The sequence below is a fragment of the Hippopotamus amphibius genome, chromosome 2 (genome assembly GCF_030028045.1).
Source record: "Hippopotamus amphibius kiboko isolate mHipAmp2 chromosome 2, mHipAmp2.hap2, whole genome shotgun sequence".
NCBI classification, from domain to species: Eukaryota; Metazoa; Chordata; class Mammalia; order Artiodactyla; family Hippopotamidae; genus Hippopotamus; species Hippopotamus amphibius.
The window spans coordinates 46,175,716-46,196,358 of record NC_080187.1 but is presented as its reverse complement, the minus strand read 5'-3'; the positions used below and the strand labels follow the sequence as shown (position 1 = coordinate 46,196,358).

Below are 20,643 nucleotides of genomic sequence, written 5' to 3'. Positions count from 1 at the left end.
AACTTTAAAACAAAGTCTATACTAAAGACAAAGAAGGGCATAATATAATGATTGATACAAGAAGGATATTACGCTCATTAACATATATGAACCCAATAAAGGAGCACTTAAATATATAAAGAAACACTAATAGATATAAAAGGAAAATTGACTATACAATAATAGCAGGGGACTTTAACAGCCCACTTACATCAATGGATAGATTATCCAAATAGAATATCAATGAGGCAACAGTGGTCTTAAATGACATGATAGACCAGTTGGACCTAATAGACAGCTACCAGACATTACATCCAAAAACAGCAGAATACACATTCTTTTCAAGTACACATGGAATTTTCTCCAGGAGAAAATGGTACACAGAAAAAAGTCCCAACAAATTTAAGAGGATATAAATTATATCAAACATTTTTTCTGAACACAACAGTTTAAAACTAGAAATCAATTACATAAAGAAAAAGGAGAAAAGAACAAACATGTGGAAACTAAACAACATACTACTAAAAATTCAATAGTTAATGAAGAAATCAAAGAGGACATCAGAAAATACCTCCAGACAAATGAAAATGGAAACACAACATTCCAAAATCTATGAGACACAGCAAAAGCAGTTCCAAAAGGGAAGTTTATAGTGATGCAAGCCTTCCTCAAGAAACAAGAAAAATCTCAAATAAAAAACAACCTACCATCTAAAGAAATGAGAAAAGGAAGATAAAACAAAGCCCAAAGTCAGCAGAAAAAAAGGAAATAATGAAGATCAGAAGTAAATGAAATAGGGGCTTCCTAGGTGGCGCAGTGGTTGAGAGTCTGCCTGCCAATGCAGGGGACACGGGTTCGATCCCTGCTCTGGGAGGATCCCACATGCCACAGAGCAGCTAAGCCCATGTACCACAACTATTGAGCCTGCTCTTTGGAGCCCGTGAACCACAACTGTTGAGCCCATGTGCTGCAACTACTGAAGACCATGTGCCTGGAGCCTGTGCTTTGCAACAAGAGAAGCCACGGCAATGAGGAGCCCACACACCACAACAAAGAGTAGCCCCCACTCACCACAACTAAAAAAAAAAAAAAAAGAAAGCCCACGCACAGCAAAAAAAAAGACCCAACACAGCCAATTAAAAAAAAAAAAAAAAAGAAGTAAATGAAATAGAGATCCAAAAAACAATAGAAAACATCAATGAAACCAAGAGCTGGTTTTTGAAAAGATAAACAAAACTAATAAATCTTTAGCCAGGCTCACTAAGAAGAAATGAGAGAGGAACAAATAAACAAAATACAAAATGAAAGAGGAGAAATTACAACCAATACCACAGAGATACAAAAAATCATAAGCGAATACTACCATCAGTTATATGCCAACAAATTAGACAACCTAGAAGAAATGGATAAATTTCTAGAAACATACAACCTGCCAAGACTAAATAAAGAAGAAACAGACAATGTGAACAGCTGGATCACTGTAGTGAAATTGAACTTGTAATTAAAAAACTTTCAGGAAACAAAAGTCCAGGATTGAACAGCTTCACAGGGGAACTCTACCAAATATAAAAAGAACTAATACCTATCCTTCTCATACTATACCAAAAAAAATTGAAGAGGACAGAACACTCTCAAATCCACTCTATGAGGCCACCATTACCCTGATACCAAAATCAAAGACACCAGAAAGAAGGAAAATCACAGGCCAATATCTTGATGAAGATAGAACAAAAAATACTCAACAAATTCTTAGCAAACCAAATCCATCAAAAAGGATTATACACCATGATCAAAAGGGATTTATTTCAGGGATGCAAAGATGGTTCAATATCTGCAAATCAATCAATGTGATACACCACATTAACAAAAGAAAGGGTAAACACCACATAATCATCTCAACAGACACAGAAAAAAGCATTTGACAAAATTCACATCCACTCATGATAAAAACTCTCATCAAAGTGGATATAGAGGGAATATATCACAACATAATAAAGACCATTTATAACAAACTTATAGCTAACATTATACTCAATGGTGAAAAGCTGAAATACTTTCTTCTAAAATCAGGAGCAAGACTATAATACCCACTCTCCCTACTTTTATTTAACATAGTATTGGAAGTCCTAGCCACAGCAATCAGACAAGAAAAAGAAATAAAAGGCAATCAAATTGGAAGGGAAGAAATAAAACTGTTACTATTTGCAAATGACATGACACTTTATATAGAAAACATTAAAGTTTTCATCCCAATATTATTAGAACTAATAAATGAATTCAGCAAAGTTGCAGGATACAAGATTAATATACAGAAATATGTTGCTTTTCTATACACTAATAACTATGAACTATCAAATGAACTATCAGAAAGAGACAGCAAAAAGTAATCCCATTTAGAATTGTATCAAAAATAATAAAACAACTAGGAATAAACTTAAACAAGGAGATAAAAGACCTATACTCTGATAACTGTAAGACACTGATGGAGGAAATGGAGGATGATACAAACAAATGGAAATGTATGCCATGCTCATGGATTGGAAGAATTAATATTGTTAAAATATCCATGCTACTCAAAGCTATCTACAGATTTAATACAATCCTTATCAAAATACCCATGACGTTTTTCATAGAACTTGAACAAATAATCCTATGGATAATTATGGATAATTCATAAAGAATCACAAAAGTTGCCAAAGCAATCTTGAGAAAAAAGAACAAATCTGGAGGTATCATGCTCCTGGAGTTCAGACTATACTACAAAGCAATAGTAATCAAAACAGTATGGTTCTGGCACAAAAACTGACACATAAAGCAATGGAACAGAATAGAGAGCCCAGAAATAAACCCATGCACTTATGGTCAACTAATATACAAGCAAGGGGGCAAGAATATACAACAGATAAAAGACAAGCTCTTCAATAAGTGGTGCTGGGAAAACTGGAGAGCCACATATAAAAGAATGAGATTCGAATATTTCCTCACACTATATACAAAAATAAACTCAAAATGGATTAAAGAGCTAAGTGTTAAGACCTGAAACCATAAAACTCCTAGAAAAGAACACAGGCAGAACACTCTGATATAAATCACAGCAATATTTTTTAGACCTGTCTCCTAAGGCAAAAGAAACAAAAGCAAAAATAAACAAATGGAACCTAATAAACTTAAAAGTTTTTGCACAGCAAAGGAAACCATCAACAAAATGAAAAGACAACCTACTGACTGGGAGAAAATAATTGCAAATGATATGACCAGCAAGAGGTTAATATCCAAAATATATGAACAGATCACCAACTCAGTATTAAACAAACAAACAAAAATCATCAATCAAAGAATGGGCAGAAGACCTGAATAGACATTTTCTCGAAGAAGACATACATATGGCCAACAGGCACATGAAAACATGCTCAACATTGCTAATCATTAATGAAATGCAAATCAAATTCTCAATGAGATTTCACCTCACATGTGTCAGAATGGCTATCCTCAAAAAGTCTACAAATAATAAACACTGAAGAGGATGTGGAGAAAATGGAACCCTCATCCACTGCTGGTGGGAATGTAAATTAGTGCAGGCAGTATGGAAAACATTACAGAGAGTTCCTCAAAAAATTAAAACTGGAACTGCCATGTGATCCACCAATTCCATTCCTGGGAATATATCCAGAAAAAACAATAACACTAATTCAAAAATATACATGCACTCCAGTGTTCATACCAGCACTATTTACAATACCCAAGACATGGAAGCAACCTAAGTGTTTATCAATAGACAAATAGATAAAGAAGATGTAGCATATATGTATATGCAATGGAATATCAACAGGCATAAAAAAGAATTAAATTTTGCTATTTGCAACAATGTGGACAGACCTAGAGAATATTATGCTTAGTGAAACAAGTCAGACAGAGAAAGACTTTATATTATCACTTATATGTGAAATCTAAAAAATAATGCAAATGAATATATATATCAAAACAGAAACAGACTCACAGATTTTGAAAACAAACTAGTGATTACCAGAAGGGAAAGGGAAGGCAAATTAGGGGTATGGGATTAAAAGATGAAAACTACTATGTATAAAATAAATAAGCAACAAGCATATATTGTATAACATAGGGAATTATAGCCATTATCTTGTAACAAATTTTAATGGAATATAACCTATTAAAATACTGAATGCTATACACCTGAAACTAATATAATATTGATTGTAAATCAACTATATTGCAATACAAAAATAACTTTCATAATTCTAACATGTTTCATCTTGAAATTGGCATCTGTTGGTTATCTTTCCCTTGAAAACTGATCACATTTTCCTGATTGTTTGCATGTTAAGCATTTTGGATTGTGTCCTGAATATTATCTTGCGAGATTCTGGGTCTTTTTAAAAATCTTCTAGAGGATTTTAGTTTTTTTTTGAAGCAGGCACTCAGCCCATTTAGGTTCAGACCATAAATTCCGTCTCTTCTGCGGGCATGGTTCTAAGGTCAGTTCAGTTTTCAAAGTCTTGGCTATGCTGCTATGGGCCTGTCCATTACTCAGACATAAGTGAAGAAATTGGGCAGAAGTTCATACTGTGGTTAAGTTCTCAAAGCCTTTGCTATATATTATAGCTTTCCAATCTGTCCCATGCATGTGTACCTTAGGGATGAGCCCAGGACTAGTGCCAGTTTATATACAGAATTATGGGATTACTCACCCAGCTCTCTCATCTCCAGAATTCTCTCTCCTGCTCAAAGCAGCTCCCTTTCCTGATCTTCCACCCAAAAACTGAAGCTTCTCTCAGAATTTGGGCTGGCCCTGCTGCCACTGCAGTTCTGTGAGTGTTCACTCTTGGTTCAAAGCTGGGAAAAAAGTAAGAAATAAAACCAGAAAACTTAACTCTGTGTGAGTTGCTTTGCCAAATTTGACTTCTGTTTCCAATCCAGTAATGCTTTCATTTAGTTTTCAGAGACTACAGGTATATTTTAGCTAGAGTTGTTAGTTGTAATTAGTGGGAAAGGGAGAGTACTGAGTTCACTCTATCTTGATCAGCTCCTAAAGGCCTAATTTTTTTCTACTTTTAAGCATTTTTCTATACCATTAAAATTCTTAATAATGCTATTTTATGATCTCATTATCTTCTATTATACATATGTAAATTATCCATTCATTCTCTTCAAAGCTACTTTTATTTCTAATATGTTACTATTACAAATAACACTGTGATATGTAAGTGTGCATCTAATTTTCTGATTATTTCTTTAGCATAATCTTTAGATATAGAATTACCAGTTCAAATGATAATAAGGCTCTTAAAGCATACCATCAAATTGCTTTTCAGAAAGATGTTACTAAAACTAAAGCATTATCTGCAACTTTTGCCAATTTATATAGGAAAATATTACAGTATCTTATTTTAAATTTAAGACAATTGATTAGAAATGTTTATTTTTTTAATGCTCATGTATAGTTTTTCTTTTGTAAACTATTTTTTGCAGTTTAATACATGTCCATTACTCATTAGTCATAGTTTTATAATAAATTTGCGTGTATATATATATAAATAAAAAAGAAATTGCATATCTACCTGCCCATTAGTGCAAAAATAAAAACAACAGAACCAGAAATTAATGAGATTTTTACTTATAGGGATGAGAATAATATAGGAAAAATAGGGGAATGAGAGTAGGGTAAAAGATTTAGGGGGGATGACTTCTCTGATTATACATTTACAAAAATGTATAATAGTTTTGACTTGTAGAACTATGTAAATGTTTAACAAACTTACAAAATTAAACGAACATAGAAACTCAAAACAAAACAGAAACAATTGAATCCAACTGTATTACAAATAAATAACGTAACCACTTTGAAGAGAGAGATGGAAAAAAAGAAGCAACTGAAGTAATTTTGGAAAACAATATTTTAATTGAATATCCAAAGACTAAAGACAAAAAGAAGTGTATACATATATTCTACTCTAATTAGCCATCCTATTTTTTACAGAAGCATGGGTTAGCAGTTTACAAACTATTATATATATATTTGAGGATTGAGTAAATAAATACACTGTGGATAAAAAGCCCATTTTTCTCAGTTGGAGAAAGGAGTTACAAAGAAAGAGGGGAAGATAAAATGAACCATGAATCAGTATGAATTCATATGTTTTTAAATATTTTTAAATATGTAAAAATCCATTAAAAAATATGTATAGGAATTCCCTGGCAGTCCAGTGGTTAGGACTCCATGATTCTACTGCAGGGAGCATGGGTTTGATACCTGGTTGGGGAACTAAGATCCTGCAAGCTGTGCAGCCAAAACAGAAAAAAATAAAATAAAATAAAATAAAAATATATATATACAGATAGAGATATAATATACAGATAGATATTGAAATACATATAGTTATATACACAAAAAATACATATAGTTGTATACACAAAATATATTTTATTGTTCTGTCAGCTGAGAGGACCTAGAAGCAATGACACCCAATATCAATAAGCAGATCTTGCAATGAGCTCTTTGTTTCTAAATACCATTCTCTAATAAAGGAATCAGGCCTTTTTTTTTTTTTTTTTTGGGCACACGGGCTTAGTTGCTCCATGGCATGTGGGATCTTCCTGGAGCAGGGATCGAACCCATGTCCTCTGCATTGGCAGGCAAATTCTTAACCACTGCGCCACCTAGGAAGCCCAAATCAGGGCTTTTTGAAGAAATAATTTCAGGACTAGAGTAATTACAAGAGAAACATCTGTGCCAGACATTTTGTGTGAGAAGCTAAGGAAAGTGCTAAAAACTGATGGGGTCTGTATTAGTTTTCTATTGCTGCATAATAAATTGCAACAAACTAAGCAGCCTAGAAAAACAAAACAAAACTTATCAATTTATTAATTCACTTCTGTATGTCAGAAGTCCAGTTTGGGGACTTCCCTGGTGGCGCAGGGGTTAAAAATCTGCCTGCCAAGCGCTGGTCGGGGAAGATCCCACATGCCGCAGAGCTACTAAGCCCGTGCATCACAACTTACAGAGCCTGTGCTCGAGAGCCTGCCACAATTATTGAGCCCACATGCCACAACTATTGAAGCCATGGTGCCTAGAGCCAGTGCTCCACAAGAGAAGCCACTGCAATGAGATGCCCACCACAATGAAGAGTAGGTCCCACTCTCTATAACTAGTGAAAGCCCGCACACAGCAAGGAAGACCCAATGAGGCCAATTAATTAATTAATTATAAAAAAGAATCCACCTGCCAATCCAGGGAACACAGGTTTGATCCCTGGTCCAGGAACACCCCACATGCCACCAAGCAACTAAGCCCATGTGCCACAACTACAGAGCCTGCACTCTAAAGCCCATGAGCCACAACTACTGAACCTGTGTGCTGCAACTACTGAAGCCTGCATGTCTAAAGTCCATGCTCCACAACAAGAGAAGCCACCACACTGAGAAACCGGTGCACTGCAAAGAAGAGTTGCCCCTGCTCTCCACAACTAGAGAAAGCCTGCACAGCAACGGAGACCCAATGCAGCCAAAAATAAATTTATTAAAAAAAAAAAAAAAGTTCAGCTTGACATGAACATTCTCTGTTCAGTTATCAATTAGGCTGAAATCAAGGTGTTAGCCATGCTATATTCCTCCTGAAAGTTCTGGGGAAGAATCCACTTCCAAGTTCTTTCAGGTTGTTGGCTGAGTTTAGATCTTTGAGGTTGTAGGACTGAGGTGCCACTTTCTTTCTGGGTGGCCACAAGGACTCACCCTCAGCCTCTGGTGGTTGCTCTCATGTTGTCAGATGGGCTCCCTCCATCTTCAAGGCCAGAGGAGAATTACTCTCATACTGAATCCCAACCACACTTTGCAGCTCTGACTTCCTGTCTCTAGCCTCTCCACCCATATTTATAGGGCTTGTGTGATTACATCAGGCCCACCTAGTTCATCTCCCTATCTTAAGGTCAACTGGTTTGAGATTTTTATTACATCCATGAAAGTATTCACAGTAGTACCTAAATCAGTGTTTGATCAAATAACTGGATGTTACAACAGGGGCTGGGATCTTGGGGTCCATCTCTGGCTATCACAGGGTCATATCATAAGAATATAAGATATAGCAACCAACAAATATAAAGCGCTATGATATTATTGTTTTGTCTCTGGACCCCAAATAGTTCAATAGCTGAAATTCTTTAAAAATTATCTTAGAGTATTTGCCTCAATCAACCTCAGATATTGAGAGATCACTAATAGTTACCAATCTAATATCAGAAAGATAGTGAATACATGAATTTCAAGCACTGTAAAGGAGGAGAGATATGTATTTAGTGCCCACTATGGGTTCCCCACAGCCACCATGTCATTTCATCCCACCTCTGCACCTCTGAGGTGAGTATTAGTATCCCCATTTTCTGAGGATACCAAGGCTCAAATTGTTTAGTGAATAACAGTGTTGCCACAATCGGCACTTATTTCCATCCATGGACCTTGTAAATGGAAAAGCGCACTGCCAATATCAACCAGTATTCACACAATAAATAATAAAATACATTTAAAAAGGGGAGGGCACAAGAGCCAACTCAAAGGGACTCCCAATGGCTAAACCTGGGATTTGTCCAAAGAAATGATAGTAACAGATTATAACTCATAGAATAAAATACATACTCATTAGTCTATATTGATATAAATAAACAATTGAATATAGAAATGAGGATGAAAAGAAAGCTCTTCCTTTACAGAATTTCAATAAATAAATATAATAGGGATGATGGAAGTAGAAAATTACCATTTGACATATACCAGAGATAAATATTTCAGACAAGAATCATCATGATTCTAAAATTTGTGGGCAAAATAAGAAATTTATAGTTCCAAAGTATCTTTCCAGAAGATAATTATTAATTACAAAGGAGAAAATTTTAAGTTTACAAGATAGAAACCTGACAGACGCCACCTTAACCAAGTAATCTAAGTTACAATCACCAATAATGAGACAAACTGACATCCAGTGCCTCCTGGTATGATGCACTGAGGCTGTATCACTTCTATGGAGTTCTTACCGAAAATGTGTAATTATGGGAAGCATCAGACAAATAAACAAAAAATGTATAATTATGGGAAGTATCAGACAAATAAACAAAAAATGCCATCTGATGAAATAACTAACCAGAGTACTCTTCAAAAAGTACAAAGGTCATGAAAGGTAAAGAAATTCTGAGGACTTGTTTAAAGAGGACTAAGGAGATACAACTAAATATATAACATGGATTGAATCCTGAGCCAGAAAAGGGACGTTAATAAGACAGTGGTGCAATCTGAATCTTATTTTTAGGTTTTTGACATATATTCTTTAAAACAGTTGTCTGAAGTCACTCTTTCCATGTCCTCATAAAAGTATAATAGAATTATACTGAAGTTAATTTCCTCATGTTCGTAATTGTACTGTGATAATGTTACATTAGGGAATCTGCGTGAAGGGCATACAACAAAAAACAGCAACAAAAAAAATCTACTTTTAAATTTCCATCTCAATTATCCACGATGCAATTTTACCAAGTTACCTGAGGCCTACTAAATTAACAACTTTTTTTTAAAGGACACAATTATTTCAAATCTCTCTCTATATATGTGTATACACACACACACACCCTGCATGTATAATTATATATATTTTACTTAAAATGTATGTATAAATGTTTATATTAAAATATATATACACCTACATAAAAATGTGAAACCTTTTAACATATTAACAGCAAGTATTCTCCCTAAATCTTTACCTTATGGTTTTAAAGTTTTTTGACATATGCTTGACAAGCATCTAAGCTACTCTTGGGATCTCCTTCACGCAGACACTGAAATGTGGTGAGCTATGAAATTTCTTGTCAAAGTAAATAACCAACTCCTGCTGTTCATTTGGGGGACATGTCTTAATCTTCACATTATTACACAATAAATATAATAAACTTAGCACATTTCCAATGTTTTACTACTGGATCTCTACACCAAACCTTTTGTATACGCATCTTCGGGAAATGGCCTAAAATTGCTGGCATGACCTTCCCATCAACAGATATCGACGCCCATTCATTTCTTCATGCAGTATTTATTGACTATCTACTATGTGAGAGGCACTATTTGGGCACTAGGAAGAGCAGTGCACAAATATGGACACCTTTCAAAACTTAAAAAAAGAGGAAAGAAAAAAAATGGACACCTTCCTACCCTCAGGTCAAATAGAAAGGAAGAAGAAAGTTTACCCCTTTTCACAGTACTCTAACGGCTTCTTTCCCCCACTTGCCTGCTCTGTTTGCTAATTCTTCAATCCCAACTCTTATCCTTAAAATTCTAGTAGCAATTTAAAGTGGAATGAAGTGCAACTATAGGAAGCACATTTATTCCAATTATTTTTTTTTTGTACCTGTACGATTTTATGAGAATTAAATGAGATGATGCAGGTACTTGGTACATTGCTTGACAATAAACATAGTCTGAGGTAGATACTATTTATTGTTCCTCATTTTACAAGTGAGGCATCTGGGGCTTGCAGATGAAAAATAACTTGCTTAATATTACATAGGTAGAAAGTGGCAGGACAAGACTCTGAAGCACATCTGACTCCAAAGCCTTAATTATACAGTTTGTCTTCTGTTCTAGAATATTCCTATTAAAATCAATCCATACTTAAATCCTATAGTACACACAAAAGATTGTGGTTTTCTGTTTTGACCCCCCCCCCCCACTGGCATTTATCATCTTCCTAAATTTTGGATTTAAAGTCATTAACAACAAAAAATATACAAGCAGGATGAGTTAGTCAATTACAAAGCTAACATTCTGGATGCAGTACAAAAGTTAATTAACTTAGTTACTGATACTAATATAACTCAAATACAAATTGCTTACTTTATTTCTTTAACAATGAAACAGTAATAACAACACAATAATTTAGTTGTAACAAAGTCATCAACAGAGCAAAATAAAAACAAAACTAATTAAGGAGGCAGTGCTTCAGCTCAGGTTAGTTGTCTCCTTTAAACAGGAAAAACTATCATTAGTCTAGTGGTTCTCAAACGGGTCTGCACATTTGAGGAATGGGAGGAAGGAGGACTGGTGCTTAAAAAAATAGCTATACCCAAAGCCCACCTCAGGACAATTATATGAGAATCTCTCAAGTGTGGGGCCCATGCAAAATTTTTGAACTGCTGTCAATGTTGACAACTACAAGTCTAAAGTAATAAGCAATATACAACATGCCCTCAAAGCAATTCAAAACCAAGAAACTTTTAAAAAAAGAAAAGAAAAATACGTTAACGTTCTTTCCTCCTTCTGGGAAAGGGGGAAGGAAGCACCTACCCATTTCTCTTTGTTTTCTATCCATTTCTGATTGCCCAAAGTCAAGTTTAACAAACATTAAATATTGGAAGTTATACAAACATGCTACCCAAATTGAAATTCTCACTACTTTACATTTAGAAAGCTCTTTTAAAACAATACCAGGTTTCAGAAAGGATCCCATTTTCAGTTTGCATAGATGTTTAAGTCAGCTATTTGTTCAACGAAGAGTCAATGAAATGTATTAGAAAGCATTTTATTAATAAATTATTATAAAACAATATTCATGTACCACAAATTAACTTTTTGGTGCAACAAGAGGAACATCTGAATGTTTCCCATCTGTTTATAAAGCTGTCAGAATTCCTTTTTATAAGACTGATATCTTCAAATTTAGAACCTAAACGTAAATTTTTCTTAAGAATGCATACATAAAATACTTCCCCTATAACTGCACTATATCCTTGACAAATCCCTATTGGTAGGTACAGTAGTGACTGCAGGCATTTATCTTTAAAACAACTTTTCTTCATTTTTCAGGTTTGGGAATGATATCACATCAAGTATGGAAAACAACTTGTTTTCCTTAAGAATACATAAATGTACATAGAGATGTCTCCTCAAATTCAGAAAAACCCACTTTTTCAGCTCCTTCTGTCAAGACTCCATATCAATCTCAACCACATCATTCTTGGCCTGAAGTGTTGTTTCTGTCAGGTTGTCTTCACTTACATCTTCAATGTCTGCCAGATCAATAGGTGGTAAAGGATTCCTCCAGTACTGGAAGGTGTTATACTGCCAAAATTCTTCATTGAGCTTTAGTGAAAAGAAGAAAGAGATCAAAGTACATCAGTGGTCTAGAAAGGGTTAAGGGTTTTCACAAAAGTTTTTTTGTTTTAAAAGCAAACTCACATTAAGATTTTGCAGTCTTTAACTTTGCATCTTCAACAAATATACATTTTTAATTCTGCCTAATCAAAGTACTTCATGGACGCAGTCAAATCTGTGCATTTTCATATTCATGAATTTGTGAAAGTATTTCTTGTTAGTAGTTTAAATTTAAAACAATTTCTCCAAGAGCTTCTCTTCCCAAAATTTTCTTTATCAACCAAAAAACAATGCCTGAAGACGGTCTTAAAATTTTTTACCTTTCAGTGAGGGAAACTATTTAAAAAATACATACACATATCTTTTTTCTTTTTTTGGCACATGGGCTTAGTTGTTCCGCGGCATGTGGGATTTTCCTGGAGCTAGGATCGAACCCATGACCTCTGCATTGGCAGGCGGATTCTTAACCACTGCGCCACCTAGGAAGCCCCCATGCACATATCTTAAAACTTACTTTTGGTCTTCTCCCTGATGTTTGGTATTTTAAGGGACTGACTTTACATAGGCTAAAATATTTTGACAACCTTCTAAAAAGCATTAGAATAAAAACATGGTAAACAACAAGAAAAAATTGATTTTATTAAAGATACCATTTTGTACAAAGCATGACTTTTAACTCAATATACCAAAATTGATAAATCCAAGTGAGTGCTGGCCCCTTCAAAATTCAACAGCTTATTCTGAAAGGCTATAAAATTGTTTCAAGTAACTATGAAGTGAAGTTGATATTCCAATGAAGTTCAAAATTGGCACAAAATTTGAAAAGCACCCACAAAATACTTTGTGCAAAGGAAGTGGCACTGCAATTATATATAGGCTTCCAAAGTGATCATTTTGAAGGTTAACACCTTTCCCAGATGGATAGCTATACATCTATATTTAGTCTGCTAAGTTGCATTTGTACTTTAATTTCATATTTGCTATAGCAGCACTATCCAACAGAAATACAATGGAAGCCACGAATGTAATTTAAAATTTTCTAGTAGTCAGTGAAAAAAAAAAAGTAAAAAGAAACAGGTGAAATTAATCTTAAGTTTATTTGTCCTAACACAGCCAAAATGCTATCATTTCAACATGCAGTCAATATTTTAAAAAAATGAGATATTTTACATTCTTTTTGACATACTAAAAGTTTTCAAAATCTGCCAGGTATTATATACACTTCCAGCACTATTCGGACTAGCCCCATTCCAATGCTCAATAGCCATATGTGGCTAGTTACTTAAATGGAGAGCACAGGTTTTCCCAGTAAGAAATTCAGTCAGTGCCTTAGACACTAAGGCTTAGAGAATTAAGAGTCTCTTTGGAACTTCTAAACAATGGGATAAAAATGTAATAACTCAAAGGATGCCAAGATAAATTTCATTTTGATAAGTAAATAGGGTTAAAAACAAGGACCTACTTTTCTGCCTTTTGGAAACAAAATCTATTGTTCAAATTACCTTTTAAACACAAACCAAAGAAGATTCTTTAATGAGCTCAGCATAACCTAGTAGCTAAGAGCACAAATTTTGCCACCAGAAAGACCTGGGTTTGTATAACTCCACCACCCATTAACTCTGATCTTGACCTAGGTCTGTTTCAGCACTGGTAAAAAGTAGAAAGGCTGTTGTGCGAATTATGGTTTAGCACTATAACTGACCAACACAGCTAGTTACTGTATCTCAAGAAGCCTATAAACCAATATCACTATGAACCAAAATCACAACATTTCTGTTTTCTATTTAAAATATCTAAAAGTAAGGGTCAGCACTGACAAAGTACTGAATCTGCATAAAAGTGACAACATGAGAAAATGCATGAATATTTATTGAAGTAATAACTGGCTTTATTTTACATTCTGCCTAGATTGCATCCTCAATACAGAAAGGACATATTTGAGGAAATTCTTCCTAAATGAGATCCCAAGGGCAAGGGTAGGGACTTCAGCTCTGTTCTGAGCAAAATGGGAACCAGGAAGACATCTGCTCCATGAACTGAAAAAGCTTTTTACCTCCTACATGTTTTTGCTATATTCTATTTTCCCTTGGCTGTAAGACCCTTAAAACAAAAAGCATGCATCCTTGATGGAAGGGAAGAAAGAGGGAAGCTGGAGAAAATTAAGTGTGCACAAAGAAGCAGCTTAAGGAACAGAACAAAAGAAAGGAAGATGAGTGTTCCTGGGCTTTGCCAAAAGAGAACAGGGGACTAGTCCTGATGAAGAAGGAACCCCTAGAGCCAAGCTTGTTCCCTGCCACAGGCTTGTAGTGACTATAAGGAGAGAGCTGTCAGATGTGGTGACTGCTGTGGAAGAAAATACAGGTGATTCCTAGGAGATGCTAAGTAAATGCCTATGTCAGTTTACTAAAAAATTCCTTTGCCTACCTGCCATTTCCATTTCCCTCTTATCAATTTGTGGCACACTGCAGTCAGTATATTCTGGTAGGAAAGACAAGCCTAGGTATGGGTGGGGTACCAAACTGGTTAAGTTTTCAAACTACACAGTACTTATCTCCATACCAAATAGGTTTGGATGACTATCTGGATTTTTGTTTTTTCAGGTTTTGCACATTAGTATGACATGACTTACCTGGAAACTTTAATTCTTTATTCTACTTTCAAAACATAAGTGCTATCATTCAGTCTTAAGTAAGCTGATTTGAACATCTAAAACAGTCTGAAGGAAAAAATCTAAATAAGGCTCATGTTTTCTAAACTTCAAGAAAACTGGGGGTCGAAATATTTACAATTTATAGTTTCATCCAGAAATGTGCATCATAATTATATCTAAAGGATAATTTCTCACGCCCACAGAAATAGATCTTTCCCAACTACTACTGTATTTTATTGACAAGGTATTTGATAAACTCTGCATAAGACACTTAAGACAATGGATAAACATGGGGTAGATGCTATGATGCTGTGGTTGAAGAGAATTTGGAGAAGCCTGAGCTCTACATTTGGGGTTCTTCCACCCTCAGAGCTCCTGGTTCAACCCAGAACTGCCAAAACGCAGCTTGAATTCCTAAGATTAGACCAAAGCTGCCCAGTAAATACACAATGCCAGCCACAAACGTAACTGAAAATTTTCTAATGGCCATATTAAAAAAGTAAAAGAAATAGGTGAAATGAATTTTAATATATTTTATTCAGTCCAATAACTCCAAATTATTTGAACGTGTAATCAATATAAAATTCTTTGAGATCCTCGAAATCTGGTGTGTATTTTACACTCTGAGCACATCTCAACTTGGACTAATCACATTTCAGGTGTGTCACATAGCTAGTGGCTGTCACACTGAATACCACAGGTCTAGGCAGATCCTATGTGCAGAGACAGGGCAGACTCACTTCCTAAGGAAGGGGAACTCTCCGAAGATCCTCATATATATATATATGCTTGACCTTAAGAACCAAATTTATTTTCAACAACGATCCTTTTTCACAGGATCAGATTTAACACTGAGTTAAAAATGCCTTTTCCCAATATACGGAAGCCCTTTCTCTCAACCAAGAGCTGTACCATGCCTAAAGGACGTCCAACTGGTGGCTACCACATTCGTCTCTCTCTTCAAAAAGAAATCGATGACGAATTCCAGAAAAAAGTTATCGTTAAACCAAGGAAGACGCAATACACCTTTGACGTTTGTCGCTGAGCTTAACTTATCGCGGTCACAGTCAACATCTTCACCATCATCTACAGCCTGTCGTGACCCACGCCCCTGCTTCTCTCTTGGACAGCACTGCGCTGAAGGTGCAAGGCCACGTCTACTACCTCACCCAACGGTCTGTTTCCCCCCCCGTTTAGCTTAGTGCTCTCAGCTCGTCGGACTCTCCCAAAACGCTGCCAAAGGTGGCCCTTCGTGTGTTGCCTGGGGGTGGGAGTTGGTGTTCATTCCTGCGGCCATGACCCCGGCTTTTCAATTTTGGGGTGTCGTGACGAACACGAGTCTAGAGGCGGATGGCCGGTTGCTTTCCCGGACGCGCAGTGCCGGGAAAGTGCGGCTCTTACTCCCCCACCCCGCCCCCCGCCAGCCCCTACCTGGCGCGGCGCGGCCCCCCAGTCTCCCCGCTGGGACTCCGCGCGCCCCTCCCCGTCGTCGCCACCGCCTCGCGGGGGCCGGACGCCCCGGGGCTCCTCCCCCGGCCCGCAGGGCCTCACGGGCGGCTGCAGCAGCCGCGGCTCGCCGGTTTCCAGGCCGCGGCCCTCCCGCTCCGCGCCGTCCGGAGCGCCGGTGTCACCACTATCGCGGCGCTTGCTGGGCGAAACCGAAGGTTCACTCATAGCCCCCGCGTCGATTTTACGCTTTCGGGGCAGCTCCGGGACGCCGAGGGGCTGCCCGGGAGGCGAGGCCCCCGGCGACGGGATCCAGAGCGGCGGCGGCGGCGACTCCTCAGGAAAGTTGCAGAGCAGGAGCCGCTTCCAAGGCACGTGGAACGTCAGCGGCTCGGCCGCACGCCGCTTGGCCATGGGCCCCGAAGGCTCGGGCGGAGCCCGCCCAGCGCGGGAGGCCGAGCGCCGATAGCTGGAGGCGAAAGGCGAGGGCGGGGCGCGCAGCGCGCGAGGGAGGGCGAGGACCAAGTCCGGGCGAGGCGGCGGCTGGAGGGGGCGGGGCGGCCGGTCCGGTCCAGTCGCGCGCAGGGCCCTCGCCGCGGCCGAGATGCGGCCGGACGTTGGGGAGCAGCCACGAAGCGGCGGAGATTCGAACCTGCGCACAAATGCGCGCGCGCGCACTCGCGCCGGCCAAGCTGTGCCGCTGGTTGGTGGAGGCTCGCGGGGCGAGCTCCCGAGCGTCCCCGCGGCCGGAAGTGCGCGCCCCGGGGCGAGGCGGGAAGGCCGCGGCGGGTTCCTTAGAGGCCCAGGGTCCCGGAGGGCGTGACCTTTCCTCAGGGGCCAGGAGAGGGGCGTGCAAAGCCCAAGCTTAAAGTGTGTGTGTTAATATTCACTTCCTTAAGTCAGTGGACACAGGGACGCCCCCAGGAGTTTAAAACAAAGAAGAATACAAACTTAATACATCAGTGTTAATAGGCTTTGGCGCTACGTTAAGAGGTTATTCAAGACAGACTGCTGAACCGGGGTCGGGGCTGCGGGAAGTAGCTAAAGCCAATACGCACAAACAAAAGAAAACGAGCCTGTGTTTTGGAGCGGCTGTTGTGTAAAGTGAAGTAGTCACCACATTCCTGGGTCTTTTGATTAAACATTCACAGACGAAGTTGCAGAGAAGATGTGTCGCTCATCCAAGAGCTAATCCCGGAGCGCAGCCCCTTTCCGACTGAAAGCTAAAATTGGCTCTTAAACTACGGGGGAAGCGCAGAGTTCCCTGCTCGCTCTGCGCGGTGATCGGAAGTGAGATTTCAAGACCTTTCTTATAGCAAAATTGTGTGTGTTGTCGAGGAAAATGAGACGATAACAACAGTGTGTTTACTTTGCCTTATATTTTAATAGTTAATAAAGACAGTAACCAAGTAAAGAAGAAGGTAAGGAAGAAAATTTTATATAAGTGCTTTGAAGGAAGAAACTACTATGATCTAGAGAAAAAAGTGTGCAAGGAAGATAGTTGTCCTCTAACTGGTTGGTACTATCTATACATTAGCCCACGCCCTTATACCTCAAGGCTGTTATGGGAAGACAGGGCAACCAATTGCTTATTTATTTTTTTAAATTTATCTATTTATTTATTTATTATCTGTGTTGGGCCTGCCTTGCTGCATGCTGGCTTTCTCTAGTTGCGGTGAGCGGGGGCTATTCTTTGTTGTGGTGCTCGGGCTCGTTGCAGTGGCTTCTCTTGTTGCGGAGCGCAGGCTCTAGGTGCTTGGGCTTCAGTAGTTGCAGCACATGGGCTCAATAAGTTGTGGCTCATGGGCTCTAAAGCGCAGACTCAGTAGTTGTGGCACACGGGCTTAGTTGCTGCGTGGCATGTGGGATCTTCCTGGAGCAGGGATCAAACCCGTGTCCCCTGCATTGGCAGGCGGATTCTTAACCACTGTGCCACCTAGGAAGCCCCAATTGTTTATTAATAAACACAGAAATATAGTAAGTCGGGTGGTAAACAATAGCTTTTCTGTTTGATCTTTGCATTTCCATTTATTTTGTTTTCTTCTCATCCCGGTGTCCCCTCTGGCAGTCACCTGCTTGTTCTGTGTATCTATGACTGTTTCTCTTTTGTTAAGTTTGCTGCTTTGTTTTGTTTTTTAGACTCCACATATAAGTAAAATGATACAGTATTTGTCTTTCTCTGACTTATTTCGCTTTGCATAATATCCTCCACGTCCATCCATATTGTTGCAAATGGCAAGATTTCATTCTTTTTCATGGCTGAGTAATTTTCCATTTATTTTATTTATATATATAAGTATATATATGGGTGGATATATCACAATTTGTTTATCCGTTCGCTGATGATGGACGTGTAGGTTGCTTTCAGTTTGGGACTCTTACAGATAAAGCTGCTGAGAACATTTGTGCATAAGGGTTTGTGTGGACATAGGCTTTTTTTTTCTTTTGGGTAAATAACTAGGAGTGGAAAGGCTGGATCACATAATAAGTGTATATTTAACTTTTTTACAAACTGCCAAACTGGTTTCCAAAGTGGTTGTACCATTCTACATTCCCACTAGCAGTGTATGAGAGTTCTAACTCCTAATATTCTCTCCAGCACTTGGTTTGGTCAGACTTTAATTTTAGTCTTTCTAAATAAGTATCTCATGTATCCCACGGTAGTTTATCCCATTGTATTTCCCTAATGACTTATGATATTGAGCATCTTTTAAGGGCTTACTTGCTATCTGTATATCTTCTTTGGTAAAATGTTCAAATTTTGGCCAATTTTAAAATTGGGTCATTTGCTTTCTTATTTTCCTTATTTCAGATTTTTATGCACATAATGGTATTTCATTTATTTGTATTTAGTATTCTATCCTATGAATCCACTTCATTGTTGATAAACATTTCAATTTTTTTCAGATTTTTTCAGTTACAGATAGTGTGCTGTGAGCATATTCATAATTTCTAAGGTACATGTGCAAGAATGTTTCTATAAAGTGGAATTACTGAGTTTGTAGACTGTGTTTAACTTCACCTGGATTAGGTAGTGCTAAAGCTTCCCAAAGTGCTTTTTACCAGTTTATCATTCTAGTAGAAGATGAGAGATGCCTTTCTGTCACATCCTCACCAATAAACTGAGTATGGTCTTACCTGAGCAGTGTGATATGATATCTCATTGTGGCCTCAGTCTGTATTTCCGCAGTGATATTGGACATCTTTTTATAAAGTTTATGGACCATTCCTAGATCAGTAATCCTGGCTCTTTACTCTGCATGGTGTCTTGTTGAACAGGTTCTAAACTTAAGTGTGGTCTAAATTATCAGTCTTTTCTTGAATTGTTTATAGTTTGTGCTTCTTTTTTGTCTTATGGCATAGGCCCTTTTTTACCACCACCTCTGCCTCAAGACCACCCTGCCTGATCCCAGTCTCTGCTTGGCCCAAGTTGGATCTCTACCTTTTTGTAAAAGGATTGTTAAATTCTTTGCCCTTTTAAAAAATTGGGGGTTTTGGTTGTTTTGTTTTGTTTTTTCCTAACTGATTTGGAAGAGCTTCTCTTGTATTCTGGAAAGCAATGTTCTTATGGGTAGTAGGTGGTGTAAATATTATAAATATTTCCTCCCAGTTTGTCTTGTATTTTTACTGTCTATGATATCTTAATTTTAATGTAGTCAAGTTTATCGATGTTTTCTTTTCTGGTTTACACATATTACATCTTGTTTAAGAAGTCCTTTCCTGTCCCAAGTTCTAGACGTTTTATATTTTTGCTTCCACATTTAAATCTTTCATCCATGTGGAATTGATTTGTGTGTATTTGTGGTGTGAAAAAAGACCCAAGTTCATTTTCCTTCCCTGTATGGAATAACTAGTTTTCTCGACACCATATATTGAATAGGTGTCCTTTTTTCACTGTTATGCAGTACCTGTTTTGTCACAAGTCAAGTTTTCATAAATACACACAACTTTGGGGGAGCTGTCCATTCATTTCGATTGGTCTATTTGCTATCTTGGGCCAATTCAACAGTCTTAATTACCACAGCTTTGTAATAGATCTTTGATATCTGTAGAGCAATCCCCCACACCTTGTTCTTCAGGAATATCTTGCCTCTACTAGGCCCTTTGCTCTTCCATGCTCTTCTTGTGGCATTATGTTACCCTTTGGAATTACAATTGCATTGAAACTATAGATCAATTTGGAGAGAATTGTCATCTTTACAATATGGAGCCCATTTCCTATTCAGTGATATTTTATAGCTCTCAAATTATTTAGGTCTTTTGAAAAGTCTCTCAGTAGAGTTTTGTAATTCTCACTGCAAGGAGCTTATGTATCTTTTGTTAGGTTTATTCCTAGGCACTGTATCATTTTTATAAATAGTTTTTTTTCCCACACCATCCCTTTTATTTTCTCCAACATTTTCTGAGTTCTTACTCAGGAGCTG

At 37.8% G+C, this 20,643-nt stretch overlaps 1 protein-coding gene across 4 annotated transcripts in view; it reads right to left on the bottom strand.

Moving 5' to 3' along the window:
* C2H9orf40 (chromosome 2 C9orf40 homolog) overlaps positions 1–16,894 on the bottom strand; it is a 31,663-nt gene extending 14,769 nt beyond the window's left edge. For 2 of the 4 annotated variants that reach the window (XR_009051319.1, XR_009051320.1), the window contains exons 1-3: positions 16,205–16,894; positions 11,936–12,111; positions 4,689–4,833 (exon numbers count right to left, since the gene is read on the bottom strand). Coding sequence is in view for 2 of the 4 variants with exons in the window: in XM_057721750.1 (XP_057577733.1) it covers positions 11,953–12,111; positions 16,205–16,633 (588 nt within the window). In the remaining 2 variants the exon portion in view is untranslated. Of the gene's footprint in view, positions 1–4,661; positions 4,834–11,535; positions 12,112–16,204 lie in introns of those variants that run through there. The other 2 variants (XM_057721750.1, XM_057721749.1) reach the window with 2 other exon arrangements.
* Between the last annotated feature and the right edge of the window lie 3,749 nt (positions 16,895–20,643).